The 18,719-nt window shown below is 42.3% G+C and overlaps 2 protein-coding genes across 4 annotated transcripts in view; both read right to left on the minus strand.

Moving 5' to 3' along the window:
• The window catches only part of NR2C2 (nuclear receptor subfamily 2 group C member 2), a 37,796-nt gene extending 35,664 nt beyond the window's left edge, over window positions 1–2,132 (minus strand). For both annotated transcript variants that reach the window (XM_058812672.1, XM_058812671.1), the window contains exon 1: window positions 1,871–2,132. The gene's annotated coding sequence lies outside the window, so the exon portion shown is untranslated. The remainder of the gene's footprint in view (window positions 1–1,870) is intronic.
• Window positions 2,133–3,129: 997 nt separating this feature from the next.
• Window positions 3,130–18,719, minus strand: part of FGD5 (FYVE, RhoGEF and PH domain containing 5) — a 78,267-nt gene continuing 62,677 nt past the window's right edge. The window contains exons 16-22 of one of the 2 annotated variants that reach the window (XR_009275281.1): window positions 17,391–17,528; window positions 16,200–16,302; window positions 13,738–13,868; window positions 11,927–12,055; window positions 10,115–10,263; window positions 9,043–9,384; window positions 3,130–3,361 (exon numbers count right to left, since the gene is read on the minus strand). Coding sequence is in view for 1 of the 2 variants with exons in the window: in XM_058813150.1 (XP_058669133.1) it covers window positions 9,348–9,384; window positions 10,115–10,263; window positions 11,927–12,055; window positions 13,738–13,868; window positions 16,200–16,302; window positions 17,391–17,528 (687 nt within the window). In the remaining variant the exon portion in view is untranslated. Of the gene's footprint in view, window positions 3,362–5,650; window positions 9,385–10,114; window positions 10,264–11,926; window positions 12,056–13,737; window positions 13,869–16,199; window positions 16,303–17,390; window positions 17,529–18,719 lie in introns of those variants that run through there. The other variant, XM_058813150.1, reaches the window with a different exon arrangement.

The following is an 18,719-nucleotide window of genomic DNA, read 5'->3' on the forward strand; positions in this document are numbered from 1 at the left end:
GTTGACTTGATTAAGACTATGAACCATTTCCACCATACTCAGCTTATGGATGGTTTCTTAGTTGTTCAATGGTTCCTATTCAGTGTTTCCTCTTATTTTTTTTATGTTCAGCAAGAAGCACAAGAAGCATAATCATATGCTTATAATGTGCTATTTTCTCAGCGCTTTATGAGGACAGAAGCCCTTCAGATAGAGATACTTTGTTCATAATAGTAGCTTTCTGAGACACAAAACACAAGTGTTTGCTATAGAATGAGTCTGACAGATTTGCTGTTGTTGGTGCTATCACCAAGGCTTTTTGTACTTCCGACCTTCACAAAAGAACCTTAAGCTGAGGCTATCTGATCGAATCCAGCTGAAGCACAGAGACCATACACAGCCATGCCAAGCTTTTTAATGGTGTCAACTTTCAGAAGGCAAAATCTGCTTCCTAGCAAAAGCCCCGAGCAACAGTTTTTAAGGCAACCACAACAAAACCTCCCAAATCAACAAAAGAGGTGAAATTTAAAACCTAGGAAGAGGCACCAGGAAATTATTTTCAGCATAACAGGGTGGCAGCCAGCTCAGTATATGCTGTCCAAAACACAGTGTAGAATCAGTAATCTTTCCCTAAGCTGCAGTGAAACCGCTGAAGCAAGCCATAAATTCAGCTTGAGAGGTTCTAAGGGTATGGCCCTACTGACAAAACATGGCAAACGGCCGAATTCAAACTTAATGAAATTTTTCCTTTGTCTTAATGAAACAACGTTCTTTACGCTGTGAGCTCGACTCGGCTACACCGAGCGGCCTGCAGCAGGCTGCCATCGGCGGGACGGGCGGGGAGCCCGGACAGGGCCCAGCCCTGTCGGCAGTCTCCGGCACACTGTCCCGGCGGCAGGGCCCGACCCGCCGACCGAGCGGAACACCGCGAGCGGCGCCGGCAGCGCGCCGGGCCTGCCGCGCCGCCATTGGCTACGCCGCGCGCGCCGCCCGTGCCCATTGGCTGCGCCACGCCCCGTCCGCTGCTGAAGGGCCTTCGGCAGCTCCCCGCCGCGTGCCGCCGAGACACGCCCCCGGCCCGCCCCTAGGCCCGACCAATGACCTCACGACAGAGGCAGCGCTCCCCCGCAGATCGCCCATTGGCCGAGCCACCCGCTTGTAATAGTGGCGGTACCGCCCCTCGAGGAGAGGGAAAGCCCCCCGGGGATTCACTGAGCACAAGATGGCGGCGCTGGCCGCCAGCCAGAGCCCAGGCGGGGCTGCTGCCGCCGCCATTAGGCCCCTTCCCCTCCCCTCCGGTACAGCCTTGTGTCCGCCTAGAGGAGGCCCAGGCATGGCAATGAGGAAGCGGCCGGTAAGATGGCGGCGGTTTCAGCCCCGTATGCAAAGTACCCGCCGCCCCCTCCCCTCCGCCCTCCCGGTGGCAAAGGTAAAAGGGTCGGGTTCAAGCCGCCGCCTCCGCCCGCTCAGACTCCATCTTCTGTCTCTCTGGGTGTCCCGCGCTCATCATCGCCGCGACCATCGCCCTACACCCCTTGGACAGCAGACTCTGCTCACCGCGATCGGACCAGCTCCGACCTCAGCCGGCCCACGCTGCAACCAGCGGCTCCGGCACGGGACTGCCCCGCCGATCGACCCAGCACGCCACAATGGTTGTTTCCTCTCTCTCCAGGAGCTGTAGACCAGGCCAGACCACGGCCGGTGCTCGCTTACCAGACAAATATCGGAGCCGTGCAATCCCCCTCCCCTAAACCCACCGTCACCCCACCCCTCCCCTCGCGGGGGTGTCCAGAGTAGGGCCCTCTGCCGCCTCCCCGCGCCCCCTCCCTCGTCCTGGCCCCCCACGAGACAAACCCAGCAGGCCGCTTCAATTTTAAAAAATGTTTTTTACCTCAGGAATGGGCGCCAAAGGTGCAGTGGCGGTGACCCGACCGGGCCCGGGCAGGCCGGTGCCCAGCAGCGGCCCTCCCTCCCCCCGCGGGGGCTGCAAGGGGCTGTGGGGCCCGCGGAGGGGAGGGGGCCGGGACTGTGTTGGGGTCGGGCGTGTTTTGTTGTGTGTGCCGTGCCCTGTGACAGGTCAGAGTTCGTGACCCCACCGCCGCCGCCCGGTAGCGCGTCCCCGCTTCCTCTTCCAGCGCCAGCCCGGCCGCGGCCCCTCCATCCCCCGCGGGGCGGGGCCGGCGGCGGGGAGGGGCTACCGGGCTACCTGGGCCTCCCGAGCCTGCCGAGCCCTGCACCGCTCCGGCCGCGCCGCGGAAGTGCCGGCGGAAACCTGGCCTCCGGGGCAGCGAGGGGAAGGTACGGTCACCGCCTTTGTCCCTCTCGCTCGGGAGCTCTTCAGCAGCCGGAAGCCCGAGGTCGCGGGTTGGCGGTTGCTGTCCAGTGCGCTGATGGTATTGATGTTCCAGGTGTATCTTGGTTCTCGCTGAGGATGCAGTCAAAGGTGGGCTCACAATTGAGCAAGCTCTCACAAAGGCCGCCGCCAGACTGTTTTTATTTAATTTTGTGAAGTCAATGTCATTGATTAGGGCTCTTATGGCAAAGTTGGCCGTGAGTGAGGTATGTTGTGCCTTCAAACACACAAATAGACATGACACAAGTTTGGGTGTAGCTGAGGTGGTTTAAGAGTTTACCACCTGTCAATGCTTGTCTTCTTACAGGCTATCGGATGTTCACTCCCTGTCATAACTAGCTATCCTTAACCTACTCATATCAAAATGTTCTTAATGCTTCTAGTAGGTTTCCCTTGACTCTAATAATTTTTACAGAAGCTAATTTAAGGAGCAGTTAGATGAATAAGATAACACCTGAAAGAAAACATATGGAAGAGAGAGCAGTTAAATGCAACAATCACAGAAACAAGAGGTGCTGTTGACTATTCAGTATGTATGCTTTTTTTTTTTTTTAATTTTTCTTTGGAAGGTTTTTAGTTTTTTTTTTCTTAGAACTGACTCCTTGGGGTAAAGGTGTGATTAATGTACTAGACCTACAAATTACAGCCTTACTTTCACAGACCAGAAATGAGTAAAGCATGTGATGTGCAGATATGCTTGCAATACACAAATAAAGGAAAATGTTTCAAAAATGTCTTGGGTGTTTATTGCTGTAATGTTAAATACATGAAGTATTGGAATATGAATCCCAATATTACCAGTTAGATTGTGCCTGGGCCAGTCTGACCCTCGCTGCTGGGCCAAAGGCAGCAACTGTGGTGTATCACCCCAGTGACATCTTTGGCTTGCTGGAGATTGCAGCTGGGCACTGAACAAGTCCAGGCTTGTTAGGAACCCCGTTTACCTCAGGAGGAGAGCTTCAGGCGATGGTGAAGAGAAAAAGGATGGATTCTGCTGGAGGGTTATATCCAGAGGTTTATTCCAACACACTGCAACAATGAAGAAATGTCAAATTCTCAAAATATGGACATGCATACCTTTAGAAGCAGATATTTCTTTTAACTTCTTAAAATATACATCAAAGTGTGACCAAATGAAAGGAAAAATGGAAAATGCTAAAGCCAAATATGAATGGCTGCTTTCCCCCCTCAGTGTTTCCTAATGGGCAAGTTGAGGAAAGGTTTAGAAGGCAGGAGGATTTGTCTCCTCCATGTTCCTTGTTTCTGCCAGGAGAAAGCTTTGCAGCAGTTTTACTCTGAGCTCTGGTGGAGAGCAATCATGCTTGCTGTACCACACAAACTAAGGTTGAGGAAAACTGCATTAACATTGTGACAAATTTCTCTGTGGTTTTTGCAACAATTTCAACGAAGTATAGAGCAACAGTGTATACCCTTGTTTAATAAGCAAGATTGTATTAGATAATGCTGAAATTTGCTAAATTTATATACACAGATATATAAAGGAGTGTTAGTAAAAACTGCTTTTTGGCCTTAGCTATGACTGGACAGAAATTAATAGAAGATGCCAGAGGTGGAAAACATCAAAGAACACTGAGATTACTCTACAAGTCAAGGTTAATAACTAGACTGGCAGCAAAGAAAATAATTATACCTGTCTACCGCACAGTGGTGAGCTTACTGTGGATTGCAGCCACAGGATAACCCAGTCACTCATTTTCCCCTCCTCTTCTATAGCAGGATGGGGAGAAAATGACATGAAAAAGCTCATAGGTTAAAATAAAGACAGAGTGATCAGTGATCACTTAACAATTACTGTCGTGGGCAAAGCAGACCTGGGGGAAATGTATCTAACTACCAGTTAAAATGGATGTGGATGGTGAGAAAGCCTGAAATTAACATACCACCTTCTCTAGCCACCGCTTTCTGCCAAGTGTAGTTTCACTCCCTCTCCCATCCAGCCCTCAGGATATGGGCGATTCCACCGGCATACATCAGCTCCTGCTTGCCCTTCTGCTCCTCATGGAAGGCTCCTGTCCTCATCCCGCAGTCCTGCCCGCGAGCGAGAGCTGCACCGAGGGCCGCCCTCGTGACGGGACAACGGGCTGCCCTCCTCAGGGCTGCTCTTCCCAGGGCTGCTCTCCTGACGGGACAACGGGCTGCCCTCCTCAGGGCTGCTCCGCTCAGGGCCGCTCCCCTGACGGGACAACGGGCGGCTCCCCTCAGGGCTGCTCCCCTCAGGGCCGCTCTCCTGACGGGACAACGGGCTGCTCCACTCAGGGCTGCTCCCCTCAGGGCCGCTCCCCTGACGGGACAACGGGCGGCTCCCCTCAGGGCTGCTCCCCTCAGGGCCGCTCTCCTGACGGGACAACGGGCGGCTCCCCTCAGGGCTGCTCCCCTCAGGGCCGCTCTCCTGACGGGACAACGGGCTGCTCTTCCCAGGGCTGCTCTTCCCAGGGCTGCTCTCCTGACGGGACAACGGGCTGCTCTTCCCAGGGCTGCTCCCCTCAGGGCTGCTCCCCTCAGGGCTGCTCCCCTCAAGGCTGCTCTCCCCAGGGCCGCTCCCCTGACGGGACAACGGGCTGCTCCCCTCAGGGCTGCTCCCCTCAGGGCCGCTCCCCTGACGGGACAACGGGCTGCTCTTCCCAGGGCTGCTCTTCCCAGGGCTGCCCCCCTGACGGGACAACGGGCTGCTCTTCCCAGGGCTGCTCTCCTGACGGGACAACGGGCTACCCTCCCCAGGGCTGCTCCCCTCCTGGCAGAGCACGGGCTAGCCCGAGGAGGCCTCTCCTCGGGCCGCAATTCCTGCCCGGAAAGAGTGAACTGCTCCCAGCCTTAGCTGAGAAAGGATTGTGGCGGTGGTCAGTTTCAAACGCAGCTGCTGATAATAAGGACGTTTTAGCTCCTCCCATTAAATAGGATAGTTGCCTCAGAAGAAAAAATGAGGCAGCTACAAAGCTGCCCTGCAAAAAGAGAAGGGAAGAGACCCTGCAGAAATTGTTTCCTGCCCAGGAGAACGGACTAAATTCCCTATGGAACAGAGGTAAGATGTGCGTACTTCCAGGGAGGGAAAGAGGCTCTAGGCATGGAAGGAGAGGACCTCTACAGTGAACGTGTGGGCTGCAAGAGGCCAAAGCTCGCTCTCTGGCCATGGTGGTGGCAGTAAAAGTACATAATGGACTAAGAAGGATTAAAACTTGGTGTGTGCCGTGTAGTATAAAATATAAATAGGTTTTGAGGTTATTCATGTGTTTTGAATGTTTGGGATAGACAGTACTGTAGAGCTCGGTTGTTTGGGGTTTTTATTAAGTTCTCATTTCAGTTGTTTAAAATTTTCTGGGAACTTTCAAGATAAATTGTCAGAGCAGAACCAATACTTAGTATAGAAGAATTCAACAATTACAAGTGACTGACAAAGTTTTAACAGAACTGTTTGGTCTTGTTAATACCACATTCAATTTAAGTCTCTCTTTTAAATGTTAGCAGATGATTTTTAAAGTGTGAGTCCTCATGCCTTTCATTTGGGTTTGTGCGTGGCTGGGCTGTGTAGAAGGAAGCTGGTGACCTCCAACAAGTGGGAGGTTTGCCCTCATTTCTCCATGTTTGTCTCTGAGTAAAAGTGAGTTTGCTGTCCGCTGTAGGTTTTGTTGATTGCAGAAAAATATCACTACATAAAATCATTAAAGCTGGGGAAGACCTCCATGATCATCAAGTTTTACCTTTGACCTCATACCACGATTCCCTGGAGTCTAGAAACTTTCTTGTCAGAATTTGATGAAAAGTGGTGTCACAGTGTTACCCAGGCTGAAGAATCACACTGCTTTTAATACACAGAAGCTTGTATGTTATGTTCCTAAGTTATTTGTGGAGTTAGACTAGTGTTTTTTCCCTTAATATTTAAAGGAATACCTTTTCCCCTCACTGAATATTGTCTCCTTCTTTCACCTTCCCAAGCAGTTATATTCACTTAATGTTGTTACAGCCAGCATAGTTTTTACTGCTTTTGTATCAAAGCAGCATGCAAATAGGAAAGCCTGGCTGGTATTCATAGCTGTGTGGTAAAAGCAGCAGAGAACCAGCTCAGGAAGGGTAGCAGTCCAAGGTCTTGACCAGCAGTGCTTGAGTAAGTGGTACAGCCTCTTGTCATGTTGGTATTCTCCATCTCCAAATGACTTGTACTTTGATTTGAAAAAGAATTTAATAACTTTTAAGATTTAAGATTTTTAACTAGGCATATACCGTAAAATAGGTCTAAATATTATTTGTAGATATTAACTAATAACCTTAATGTTTTTAAATAAATCAATTAACAAAAAGAAGAACTCTGAAACAAGAAATGGCAGAAGCTTGATCCCAGGTGTTGGCTGAGCAGCTCGTACATTGTGACTTAGTACTAAATTTTTTATCGTATTTGTGAAGACATGGAACAAAATTTTGTTTTAAAGGAGTAATATTAGCATTAAATTAGTAAGAAAAAGCTGTGTAAGTAAATGTCAGGTAGTAAACTGAGTATACACCCCTATTATAATATGTTAGCATTTTCTAAAAGGTGATTACTGAATAACTCTGAAATTAAAATTTCTGTCTCTGGTGCCTATTAGCTTTTCTCAAATTCAGTTAACAGTAGGACTGAAATTGTGAGGACATTTTCTTTTTTTTTCCTCTTTATGCTGCATTGAGACCATTTGTATCTGTAACTGAAGTCAAGATGAAGTAAAGTAGGTGGGCTTTACAGAAGGTAAATCAGTGTGATTGAAACATGTCATCATATCAATTAGGTATAAATCCTGTTTCTACCAGAAGGCCTCCAGTACCATCTTCAGATTTGATATTTTTTCTTATTTGTCAGAGAACTGTTCAATAGGCAAGTGTCTATTAACAGTAACTGAAACTGCAAAGCTGGAATTAATAGAAGGTAATAATGGTGTAAAGGAAAGGCCTGTAGAACTGCAGTTACGTTTTGCTCTTTTATTTCTCTACATTACTTTAACCAATGTTTAATAGCACTGTATCTTATTTTTTACAAAATATTTTCATGTTTATTTCCTGCTTCCAGCTGAAAGCTTCATACAACAGTCACTACATGTCAGCACCTAAATCTTCATAATATTGTCATTCTCTAGTGAGTTTTGTTTTGTTTCAGACCATGGTTAGAGATCTTGCTCTGTATTCAATGTTGTCTTATTTTTCTTGTTAGTGCAAAATGTTTTCAAGGGAGGATAAACATTTACAGTGTATTGGTAGCAAGGCCATGGCTCTACATGAAACAAAGTTAACCTTGCTGTTCATCCATTAATTAAAGAATACAAAAGTTTTATTTTTTTCATTCTTGGTTTCTGTTTGCACATGATAATATATGCTTAATGGAATGGTCAAAGTCAGATGTATAAAAAAAAAACCAACCCCAAAATGAGCTTTTTATTTAGTGGTAGATGTGTATTTGTTTCTTTAAGCTTGTTTATCCTGGTGATAAACTGACCTACCTTACCATTTGATATATATTATAGACCTTTAAAAAATATGGAAAATTCTAAAAAAATTGTTAGGGTCAAAAATTCAGATCTCCATTAAGTTCCTTGAAGAAAGGGAAAAATAAAAGCAATAAAAATTCCCACCAATATAATTTAATGTAAGTAAATTCTTGAACATGTTATTTTTATATAAAGATATATTTTAATCATAGATGTAATTCTGTTCCTCAGTTAAATATTATGACTGAGGACAAAATCACTGTATTGCAATGATTAGAATATCACTTCTCAATCTTCTTTATAAAAACTCCCACCTAAAACATAAAAACCCCACCGCAACAACAATAACCAAAATAACAAAACCAAAAAAAAAAAACCCACACCAAACCAAAACAACAAAAAAAATCCCACACAACAAAAAAACCCAAACCAAACAAAAAACCCTACCCCCAAACTCTGGAGATCTATATCCTCAGCTGGTGTAAAACACCACAGCAGTCTGACATAGGACAGGTGTGGCCACAGGAATTCCAAATTACTCGAGCAGAGCAGGTTCAGACAAGTGCATTTCAGTCCACGCAGCATATTTCAAATGCTGTGCTGGTTATGTGGACCAACTTTTGATGACATTTTTCATGACAAGAACAGCAGAAACAACAGTTTTGAAAATAAAGATACAGTATTTAAATAGATGATAAAAATCTTAACACTACTAGGTAGATGTGTTAAATAAAAACTGTCTGTAGTTTAATAATAAATTAAAAATAACCTTTGGGTTTGAGTCTGAAATATTTAGAGAGATATAATTCAGCATCTGGCTCTGTAGAGTTACTGGAGTGCATTTCAAAGTACTGCAGTGATATGAAACTAAACTTTTAATGTAAATTATATGGTGATTTGTGTAAAATTATAAATTGATAGTAAGTAACTATGTTGGATCACAGAGAAGTGTTGGTAGACCAGGTAAATTGTGGTTTTCCATCATTTTCTGTGGAAGCAATTTAGAATACGCAGGGCATAATTTCATTCTGGTGCCTGTTAATGGACAGTTAATAAATCAGGCCACAGAACTCCTTAGAAACATGAAGAAAATGAGGCTGTAGTTCAATAAAAAATGATAAAGTGCTTTAAATGATCGTTTGTCGTTTACTGCATTATTTCTCATGTCACAGTAGACATCAAAACCAACACAATGAGATACAATAGTGCTCTGGAATAAGTAAAACTGAGTCTGTTACTTACTGTAGTCAATATTTCCAGGTCTTGATGTTAAACTTAGTTTACTGTGGGATCAGAAGGGAAGCTTATAGTACAGGTTGAACTTGCACAGACATAAAGATCACTATAAATAATCTCTTATCTTGATATTTTCATTTGCAACAATGTGTATGTAAGAAGGAAGAAAAAGAGCAAGTTGGAAACAGTTCAGATCCAGTGTGTGGGGCAGCGGGCCTGAAATACACTGTTCAATGTTGTAAGTCAGAAGAGTGTTGCTGGAAATGTATAGAAATCTGAGAATTTATTCCAAGTTCATTGAGTGAAAGCTGCTATAATATGGATGCTTCTTCCATGGCTTCAATCCACCTAAAAAGTAGAGGAAAGAAAAATGGTACATACAAATTTTTTTTTTTTTTTTGCATTTTAACAAAAATAAGTACTTTAAGAACATAAAGCATTGAAGAAGACTATATTTTCCATCCCAGCTCTAATGAGGAACAATAGTTCTGTGATTAAAGTGGGGAGCAGAGTACTGGGACTCTTGCTTTCTAGTACAATCTTGATCAGTCATTTATTGTAAAATCTCAAAGTCAGTGCTGTCTTAGAATAGGAAAGATGAATATGGCAAAGTATGATTTAAAGCAACAAAACCTCCTATAAATACTAATTTCTTTTTTTGTGTGTCTTGGGGTGCTGGGTTTTTATTACAAATCTTGTGGCTATCTTATTATGTGAAAGCTGTAACATTAGAGTGGGAAATCCAAACAATTATTTGTGGATGAGAAAACTAAGAAATGGGTAAATTTAACATATAAATTAGAAGGTTTTTCTACAGTAATCACTTTTGACAGACTTCTATCTATGACTCCTGAGGCTCAGTCTCTTCTTTACCTACAGAAGGGAGCAAATTCTCCTTCCTGAAGGAACTGAAAAGCACCAGGTAGATTTTTAATGTCAGTCAGGCCAGTCACATGCAATCTTGCTTAATCAAAATTCTGAAAGCTGTTTTTTCATCTGTTACAAAGGTGTTCTGAAGTGAAGGAGGGACAAATCCTCACATAAGCTCACTGGCTGATGTGGAAGTCTATCCCCATACCTATGTGCTGAATTGTTATCCTCTGCTCGGAAGCTATAAAAGAGGGTCTGCTTGTGGTAGAGATGAAAAACTGTATCCACGCTTCCTTCCTCCTTTTCTGGGGCAATGGTGAAACCCAACAAAGGCAAACTTTCTGTAGCAACTTTGTCCTGAAAGTGAAGAAGCGAACCAAAATGTAGAGAGAAGGCTTGTAACAGTTTGAGGGCTCTTTCTGAAAAGCAAATGATCCAACCCCTCTGTGACAGTTCTGCAAAAGCAGTAGTGTGGATGTTCTGCTGGACACATGGCTTTTAACCCAAACAGGAGCGGTGCCTGTGTACTGCACATGTTTTATCTACTCTGAGTCTTGAACACTCTCAAAGTCCAGTTCTTCATAATCATCCATGTGGCCATGAAGGTCAAATTAGCCATTCATTTAATGGCTGCCTTTGACATTATGGTCCAGGAGACAAACTTGAGATTACTAAGAGTACAGCAGCAGTTCTGAAAGCCTGAGACTCACTTCCAGTTATGTTTATTTCAATCATTTTTATTTGCTGGCTGCAAGTAGTGGTTCTTTTGGTACCTTGTCATTTCTTTTCACAGCATGAGTGACTTTTTTAGAAATCTGCTCTTTCTCAAGCTGCACACATGCTTTCCAAAAGGCTGCTTGGAAATTTCCTAGTTAGTAATGCAATTAATCATTAATTTACTCCCATGAATTTAGCTTGGCAGACACAGCTTTGTACGAGTCAAAGAAAACCATAAGCCTTAATGAAATTGCAGTTAAGCTGTTACTGATAGCTGCAGTTTTTGGTCACTACATTTAGGTAGATTATATGTGTATACTGCCTTTGTCTCTGCTTTTAGAAGATAAATTGCAGCCTAGGAATGTAAAGTAACCCATTATTGCTTTTTTCCTATTGCTAAATTAGAAATAATCACTTTTAAGGTTAAAAGAGATAAGGCAATTGTGTTGGATACAGAATTTGATGCTAATGGTCTGAACTGCTGGCTTTGGCCATGAATCCTTTTGTGACTCAATCGCCTCATCTGTTTAAAGGGGATAACATTGCTTCATGTAACCAGCACAGGGGTGGTGGCAATTCAAGTTTAAATATCTGATGTTTGCAAAGTATTCTAAAGGCTTAAAGTACCAAGCATTGCTTTGACAGGTTTTTGTATTCTATATCCTTTATTTGAGCAAATGAATTTTTATGGTTTTACTTATGAAATCTGTCAATTATAACCAAACTTTATATCACACTTCAAGTTCATCTGTATTACAGCTATTATATAATAAGAAAAGGGATAAAATACATAAAAATCATCTAGCTGATACCCAGCCTCCTTGACTGTAAGGAAGAGCTTGCAGGCCAACACAGAAGGCATTGTTCTCACTTCTGCCTCCTGTCTTTCTCTGTTGGTGCTAGTTGGACAAGCATGTCTTATTTATATTTGCCAAACTACAAGATCCTCCTCCCCACCCAAAATGGATCATAGTACTCTCCCTCTACAAAATATGTGACAGTTACTAAGTGCACCAGAGAATATGGAAGGATCTTGAAGTCTTTAGGTGTAAATATGTATGTTAAGGTTCCCAGTGGTTGACAATTTAAAATAGTATGAATAATAAGAAATCAAATAATGAAGGGCAGCATGTGACAGGTCCAGGTAGGACTGTGGCCAAGTCAGTCTGTTAGGACCAGGTCTCAGTAGCAGGTAGTTGGAAGAACTACCATTTATACCTTTCCCATTTACTGGTCTCCTGCCTGTAGGAAGCAAAGAAGGAGTCTCGGATAGAAAACTATTTCAAGACAGATTACACAGTACCTCGTTTGCTAGGTAGGTGTAGAGGACTTTGCCTTTGATAACAAACCAGCGTTTCTTCCAGTGTCTTTTGCCTCCCTTACATCTGCTGAGGTAACCACTTATGGTAGCTCCCTCTCCTGAGGCTGCCACCTGGAGCACAGAAGGAGAAATCAGGATTTGTAACAGTAAAGTTTTTTCCCCCTCTTGATTATGCATGTTTGCATCATACCAACCACTAAGTGAAACCTTAAAAGTATTGATACAGAAAAAATATAAGCATGCTATTATTGTTCTTTTTAACTGTTTGAATATTTATAGGTAAACTTAATTCTCAGTTACTCCAATGGAAAATATGCAGTTGAGTTATTATTGAGGTCAGTAAGATTACAGTTGTTTTCTGAAAAGCCAAACTTGTCCCTTTTTCCACATCTGGTGGCTTTGGGGTGCTTTTCATATTTTAAAAGTACATGCTTCCAGAAGTGGAGTCTTGTAGCTGAACACTTTTAAGACGTAGGTATATATAGGGTCTTGTTATGTTTTTATATTAATTTATGTTAATCGCTTTGGTAATGACTTGGTTTCATTTTTGAAATAATATTTCTGAGAAGACTTGCTCCTCTTATAGAAATATTTTGAAGTCTGAAGGCTTAATGTTCTCAAAAATCCAGGTTTTGAGTAGATGGAACTATACACATGCACACATAGAATGCAGTGTGCATCATTTGTTACAGCAGTAAACTATAGTAGTATTGGATTTGGAAACAAAGGACATAGATTCAAAAGCAGCTTTTGTAACACTGATACAAGAGATGATTGAGAATTAAAATAGCAGTGTTTTGCAGCAGCACAGAAATGTTCCAGGACATGGAGTAATGCTATTGTGAGATAGTTCATGTTAATAAAGATGTGCTGCTTCCCTGTGGATAAAAAGGTGATGCTTTTTTCCTCATGGGGTTGAAATTCTGCCTGCTAGTTCTTTTAGTACTCAATTTGTGTGTTTGTATTACGTGCTTGTATCTTTGGCATGGTTTCATGAACAAACCTCAAGAAATTGTGCAGTGTCTCGACTGCACAATGAGTTCAGCAAAATGTTTGCACCCTAGTCTCTTTAATACAATGATAAATGCCTGCAGAAATGGGAGTGCCTTACTGTACTCAAGTTCAGTGGACAGTTTAACTACCTAGAATCAGTCATCAACATGATTGGCACCTTGTTCCTGGAAAGAATACTAACACAATTGGAGAAATCATGTCCCCATTGAAATTAGTGGAAATTTTGTTTACATTGGCGAAGTCAAGATTTTACCCATTTGATTTGAAATAGTTTTGTTTGAACTGGAGGGGAAGTGCCTGGTGAAACATGCATGCTCTTGAATTGGCTGCCAAGGACTACTCACTAATTAAGTCTATTTCCTAAGTAAGTGTTATTTTATTTCTCTTGAAATCAAAGATTTCAGAAGTAAGGGCCTTATTAAGAAAGGTAACTGATGACCAGTATATCATGCTCTGTTGATCTGCCCTCTTGTTCTGAGTAGTGCCCTGAAAGCATTTTAGTTTTTTCAAGACTTTATAGGCTGATGAGCAAATTAAAGTACCATACTCTCCCACTCTCTCAGTGGGCTCAAGACACTTCTGTGGTATCTCCAGAGCTCAGAGTATTTTTGTGAACACTACTGTGAAAAGCAAAAAAAAAAAAGAAATTGCATGATGAAAGTAAACCAAGGCATGTACTGAGCCCACTGCACACAGTATAATTTAAAAACATAGCAGCTGAAATATGAGCACACACTTTTCTATAGTTCTTTGCCTTTCTCAGGCAGCTTGGTTCCTACCTCCATGAGAGCTGAAGGGATTTTCTTCTGTTTCTTAAAAGATGAATAATGAATATTGTGGAAAACAGAGGAGAAGGCACTGCTTGAACACCTAGATGAAGCTGGAGGGAAGCTCACACTTAGTGGTCGCTCTGCAAGATTAAGAAAATTCAGAAAGGGAAGGGGGAAATGGATAAGTTGGTATATATCAGGCTAGGGTAGAGACATGATACACTAATATAAATAACTATGGAACATGCAATGCCTCCTTTACACACAGTTTTTACTTCAGCCTTTCTTTCAAATAACCTTTTTAAGTCTGATGAATGGGTTCCATGGCACCCTCAGTTAATGGTACTAACCTAAAGTTTTTGAAAAGGCCTGCAAGAAAGCTGACAGAGCTCAAAACACAGCTTGTTTTCTTCTTGTTTAAAATGAGCATTAAGCAAATGGTTTTGACATCTTTCTCCTTTATGTTCTGTAACACCTTTCCAGGATAGATTCACTAATGCAACATTCTTTCTGTATGAACCATTCATTATCTTTGAGTTGTACATGGGAGACAGTTATTCTGTATCTGAAAATTCCATTAGGCCCATGTGTCCGAGTTAATATCTTCATGATTTCACTTCTGGCAACACATTATTTGAAAGCTCTTAGTAAAGCATAGCATTAGTTTAGCACAAATCTTAGTTACTGTTTCTGGACACACATTGGCTTGGGGATGCTTTTTTTGGCTGTTGTGACAGCATCTGTTGATGTATTTTCTTGGCTAGCATGAATTTCTTTAATCAGAAGGGAAAAAACAAAGCTTCATCTGTCCATGCCTTTTTTCCTGGCAATGTAGTAAGCTTACTGTTAGAGACTATCTACATGAGTAGTTGTGCAAGAAAATTATTTCCTGTTCATATATCTGTAACCCCTCACCCCCTTTTGTCTTTTATTTGGATGTGTACTTAAATCAGAAGAGACTTATACAGTAGGATAATAATACAAAGTTCTAGATAGGCAGTAGCTCTTCTGCTTTGAATTCATACTTTCATCTATAGCTAGATAAACTTGCCTTGTAAAGCATCTCTTAGTGACTCTGCACTTTGCTTTTTGTAAAAGCAACAACATGGATGAGGACAGTGAAGAACCACAAAGACATGTTTTATTTTAATGGATAATTAATTGGAAATGACAGGGAATAGTTATCACCTATAATTACGTCACAAAATAAAATAGTTCAGTTAGGAAGAACCTACAACAATCTAGTCCAATTGCTTGACTAATTAAGGGTTGCCCAAATATTAAAACATGTTATTAAGGGCATTGTTTAAATGTCTCTTAAACACTGACAGGCAGGGGGTATAGACTACCCCTCTAGAAAGCCTGTTCCAATGTTTGACCACCCTCTGGTAAAATAAAGGTTTCCTCATATCAAGTCAGAGCCTTCCCTGCTGAAGTGCTGAACTTTTCTCATGTGTCTTGTCACTGGAGCAGAGGGAGAAGAGATCAGCACCACTGTTTCCATGTCTCCTCCTCAGGAAGCTTCCGAGAGCACCTTCCAGACTCCTTATCTTCAAAGGAGGCAAAATCAGTCCTCAGCTGCTCCTCGTAGGACACTGTTTTTATCATTATTCTGGTTTATCCAAAGGCTAAGGGAGGTCTCACAGAACTGGCTTATAATCATACAATCCCAGAATGTTTTGAGTTGGAAGAGACCTTAAATTTCATCTTGTTCTGTTGAAAGCGAAGGGAGATGACCCATCCTTGTTGATCAGCATCGACTCCGTTTTATTGATCCAAAATGCAGGTTTTTATAACTGTGTTAATTAGGCTCATACATATTGCAAAACTCGAGCTCACGATAGGCTACAGAACAAACACTAACCCCTCCTTTTGTTTTCAATACCTGTGGTTTGTTATTGAATCCAAGATTTATTTTCTCACCCTGTTATGAAAGTTCTCAAGGCCTCCATGTTATTGAAGACAGACTTGAGAACTTAGCTGTTTACAGAAACAGGCTGTGAGAATTTGCTCCTCACAGCTGCCTTTTAAGCCATTTCTGAGCAAAATTCTCCAACATTGTTCCATCCCCTGACATGGGCAGGGATGCCTTTCACTAGACCAGGTGGCTCCAAGGTCGGTCCAACCAGGCCTGGAACACTTCCAAGGGACAGGGCAGCTGCAGCTTCTCCAGGAAACCTGTGCCAGTGCCTCATCACCCTCTGAGCAAAGAATTTCTTCTGTGGAGCTAACCTAAGTTTCCTCTGTTCCAGTCTGAAAAAAACACTTTGCTAAACTTGATTTTATGGCTCACTAAGCAGTTTTAGCTGCTATAGAGCCTGGCTCTCCCAGAACCTCAGTACACATGCCTCAAACTTGAAATGAGGAGTACTATTTAACAAAACACAATTTAGAAGGCAGGTCCTAAATCATCCCCATTATACAAGTAGGAAATAGATTTGTCAGTTTTGTCAAGAATGAAGGAATCTTACCTCTTTTCTTAAGTTCCACATAGCAGCTATCACAGACTTTGGCTACTTGATCTTTGAGGTACTTCATAGGGTACTTTTTTCTTGAACAATTTCGACATACAATCTGTTTCAGCAAGAGGAGAGGCACATAAATACAATATAAGTTTATAGATATGCACATACAAAACAAATACCCTGAGCTGGCTGGGAGAGGAAGTTGGATAGTGGACCAGACATGACTCTCGCCTGAATCTGTGGCAGTCAGGAAACGCCTGCTGATTGAAATGTGATTGCTGTAGCTTTACACTGTTGCAAGCCAAGCAGAATTGGTCACTGTATTTGGTTGCACGCTATTGCTGTGTCCTTCTCTCCAGGAATTTACACCTTCCCACCACTGAATCACAGAAAGACCTCTTTAATATGACTTCTGTTTTCGTAGCTTTGTAAGTAACATTGTTTTCTTAAACAAGTTTGTGTGCTCCTCCAAACCCTGTGTATGTACAGATTGATTTTCTCAGTGGAATTAGGAAAAAAGATTAAGTTAAACGCTTTTTTATCCTATCAAAAATTGCTGTTGGTTTTATTAAAATAAATTTTAAAATCAGGTTAAAAGACAGCAGTGGTTTAAAACAGGACTGCAGTTTTATGTATACAGGCAAATCTCTTTAGTCAGAGGTCTAGGGATAAAACCAGGAAAGCTTATAGATCCCCTGAGCTTTAGGGCAAAAGGCAATAGTTCTTTGGAGCACAGAGGAAACAGTCCCTTTAAGTCACCGATTGAACCATGCTCTGCTGCTGAGTTTCTTCACTTTCCTTGGAAGATCATTTTGCCAGCTGTTACTAGGGACAGGACATGGAGTAGTTGTGCTACTGCTCTGGTCGAGAACAGAGGCTGTATTTTTAGTAGATTTCTTCATTGTCTCTAGAGCTAGCTGTGTGTTAGATAAAAGGGCTGCACTCAAAAACAATTATCCTGTCAGCCTTTAACAACTAGCCTTTAGGAGGTAATTTGACCTTAAGGAAAAGTTACTTTTGTTATTCCTTCTAGTAACAGTAGAAACCTAACTAGCTAATTTAGCAAAGCGCTCACTGGTTCTGTTAGAAGTCGAATTGTCATTTTGATGTTGCTACAAATTTTCAGGTTACAGCAGCGGCCTCCAGGGTCCTAGAGGTGTGAATAAAACCCCCTTGAGAAGCTGGCACAGCTCTTACCTTCCCGCAGGCATGGCAATGATGTCGCCTCAAAGTGAGGGTAAAGTCACAGCCACAGTTCATGCACATCATGACATGGGACACGGGCACCAGTGCAGGAGGCCTCTCACCCAAGGGTATTCCAAGCCTTTCCCTTAGCTTAAAATCAAAGAAGAATAAATGAAGAAGCATCCACACTTCCTAAGTCCACTTAGTCAGCCCTGTTGCATTACTTACTATTCTCTCATTTCAGTCTACCTTCACCTACGAAGATCCCCAAATTTTCTCATTCTTAATGCACTTCTATAAGTGGCATACAGCTGCTTCAGCATTGAAAGACTAGCACACACTGCTGTTAAAGCGAGTCACAAAAGGTAAAAATCCACATAAACCTATTTTTGGTCAGGCCCTGACACTCTTCCACATCAGAAAAGTATCTGACTAATTGCATATGAAAATTGCAGGTAGGAACATGACTTAAAAACATCTTTTTGTTAGCAGCTTTTGAAATGATATCCAAAACAAGCTCTACAACCTTAAATCGAAAAAGCCCCTGAGCTCGTTGTCATTACACCTTGGGACAGCTGTGTGATAAGGGAAGGGAGGATAAAGAAAACAGTAGAGCCAAAGATGAATTTACCCCACTCCAAATCTGATCCATGCTTTCTGGTTGATCTCAGTATGTGTAAGCAGTTTTAGAAAATGTATTTACTGTTCCTAGTTCTTGAAATGCATCACATGGCAGTGATGTTCAGGTGCCTTTGCTCCAAGCCCAGGGAGCCACGATCAGTGTGGAACTAAATGCAAGCTAACAAGGTGTGCTACTTCAGGTTCAGCACCAAAGTATTATGAATGCCCCATTGTGATTTCACAACTGCTCAGCATTTTGCACAAGTAGGACAAATTTTGTGCTTTTGAAGGATTGTTTCCTGTATGGAAATTAGGCTTCTGCCGACACACAGGATCTAAACACAGACAAATCAAATTCCTCCAAGTTTCTCAATGCGCGCATTCAAGCTTATACCAGAGGCAGAGATGCAAAATAAATTATTGTTTCATTTGTTGAAAAAGGATTTGGTTTAGATTAAACTGACTCATTTCAAATTATTTTTCTGTGAAATATTTGAAAGTAGATTCGAATACAGGCCAGAAAAACAAGTCCGATTTGTTTTTGAATTAATTTTTTACTTTCTGATGTCTTAAAAAAACAATTCATAGAATGGTTGAATTTGGAAAGGAACTCTGAAGGTCACCTGGTTCAACCACTCTGCTCAGGCAAAGCCATGTAGTGGCAGTTGGCAAGAACCGTGTATGGATGTCTTCTGAACATCTCCAAGGATGGAGACTCCA

Source organism: Ammospiza caudacuta, chromosome 12, assembly GCF_027887145.1.
Source record: "Ammospiza caudacuta isolate bAmmCau1 chromosome 12, bAmmCau1.pri, whole genome shotgun sequence".
Classification (NCBI taxonomy): Eukaryota; Metazoa; Chordata; class Aves; order Passeriformes; family Passerellidae; genus Ammospiza; species Ammospiza caudacuta.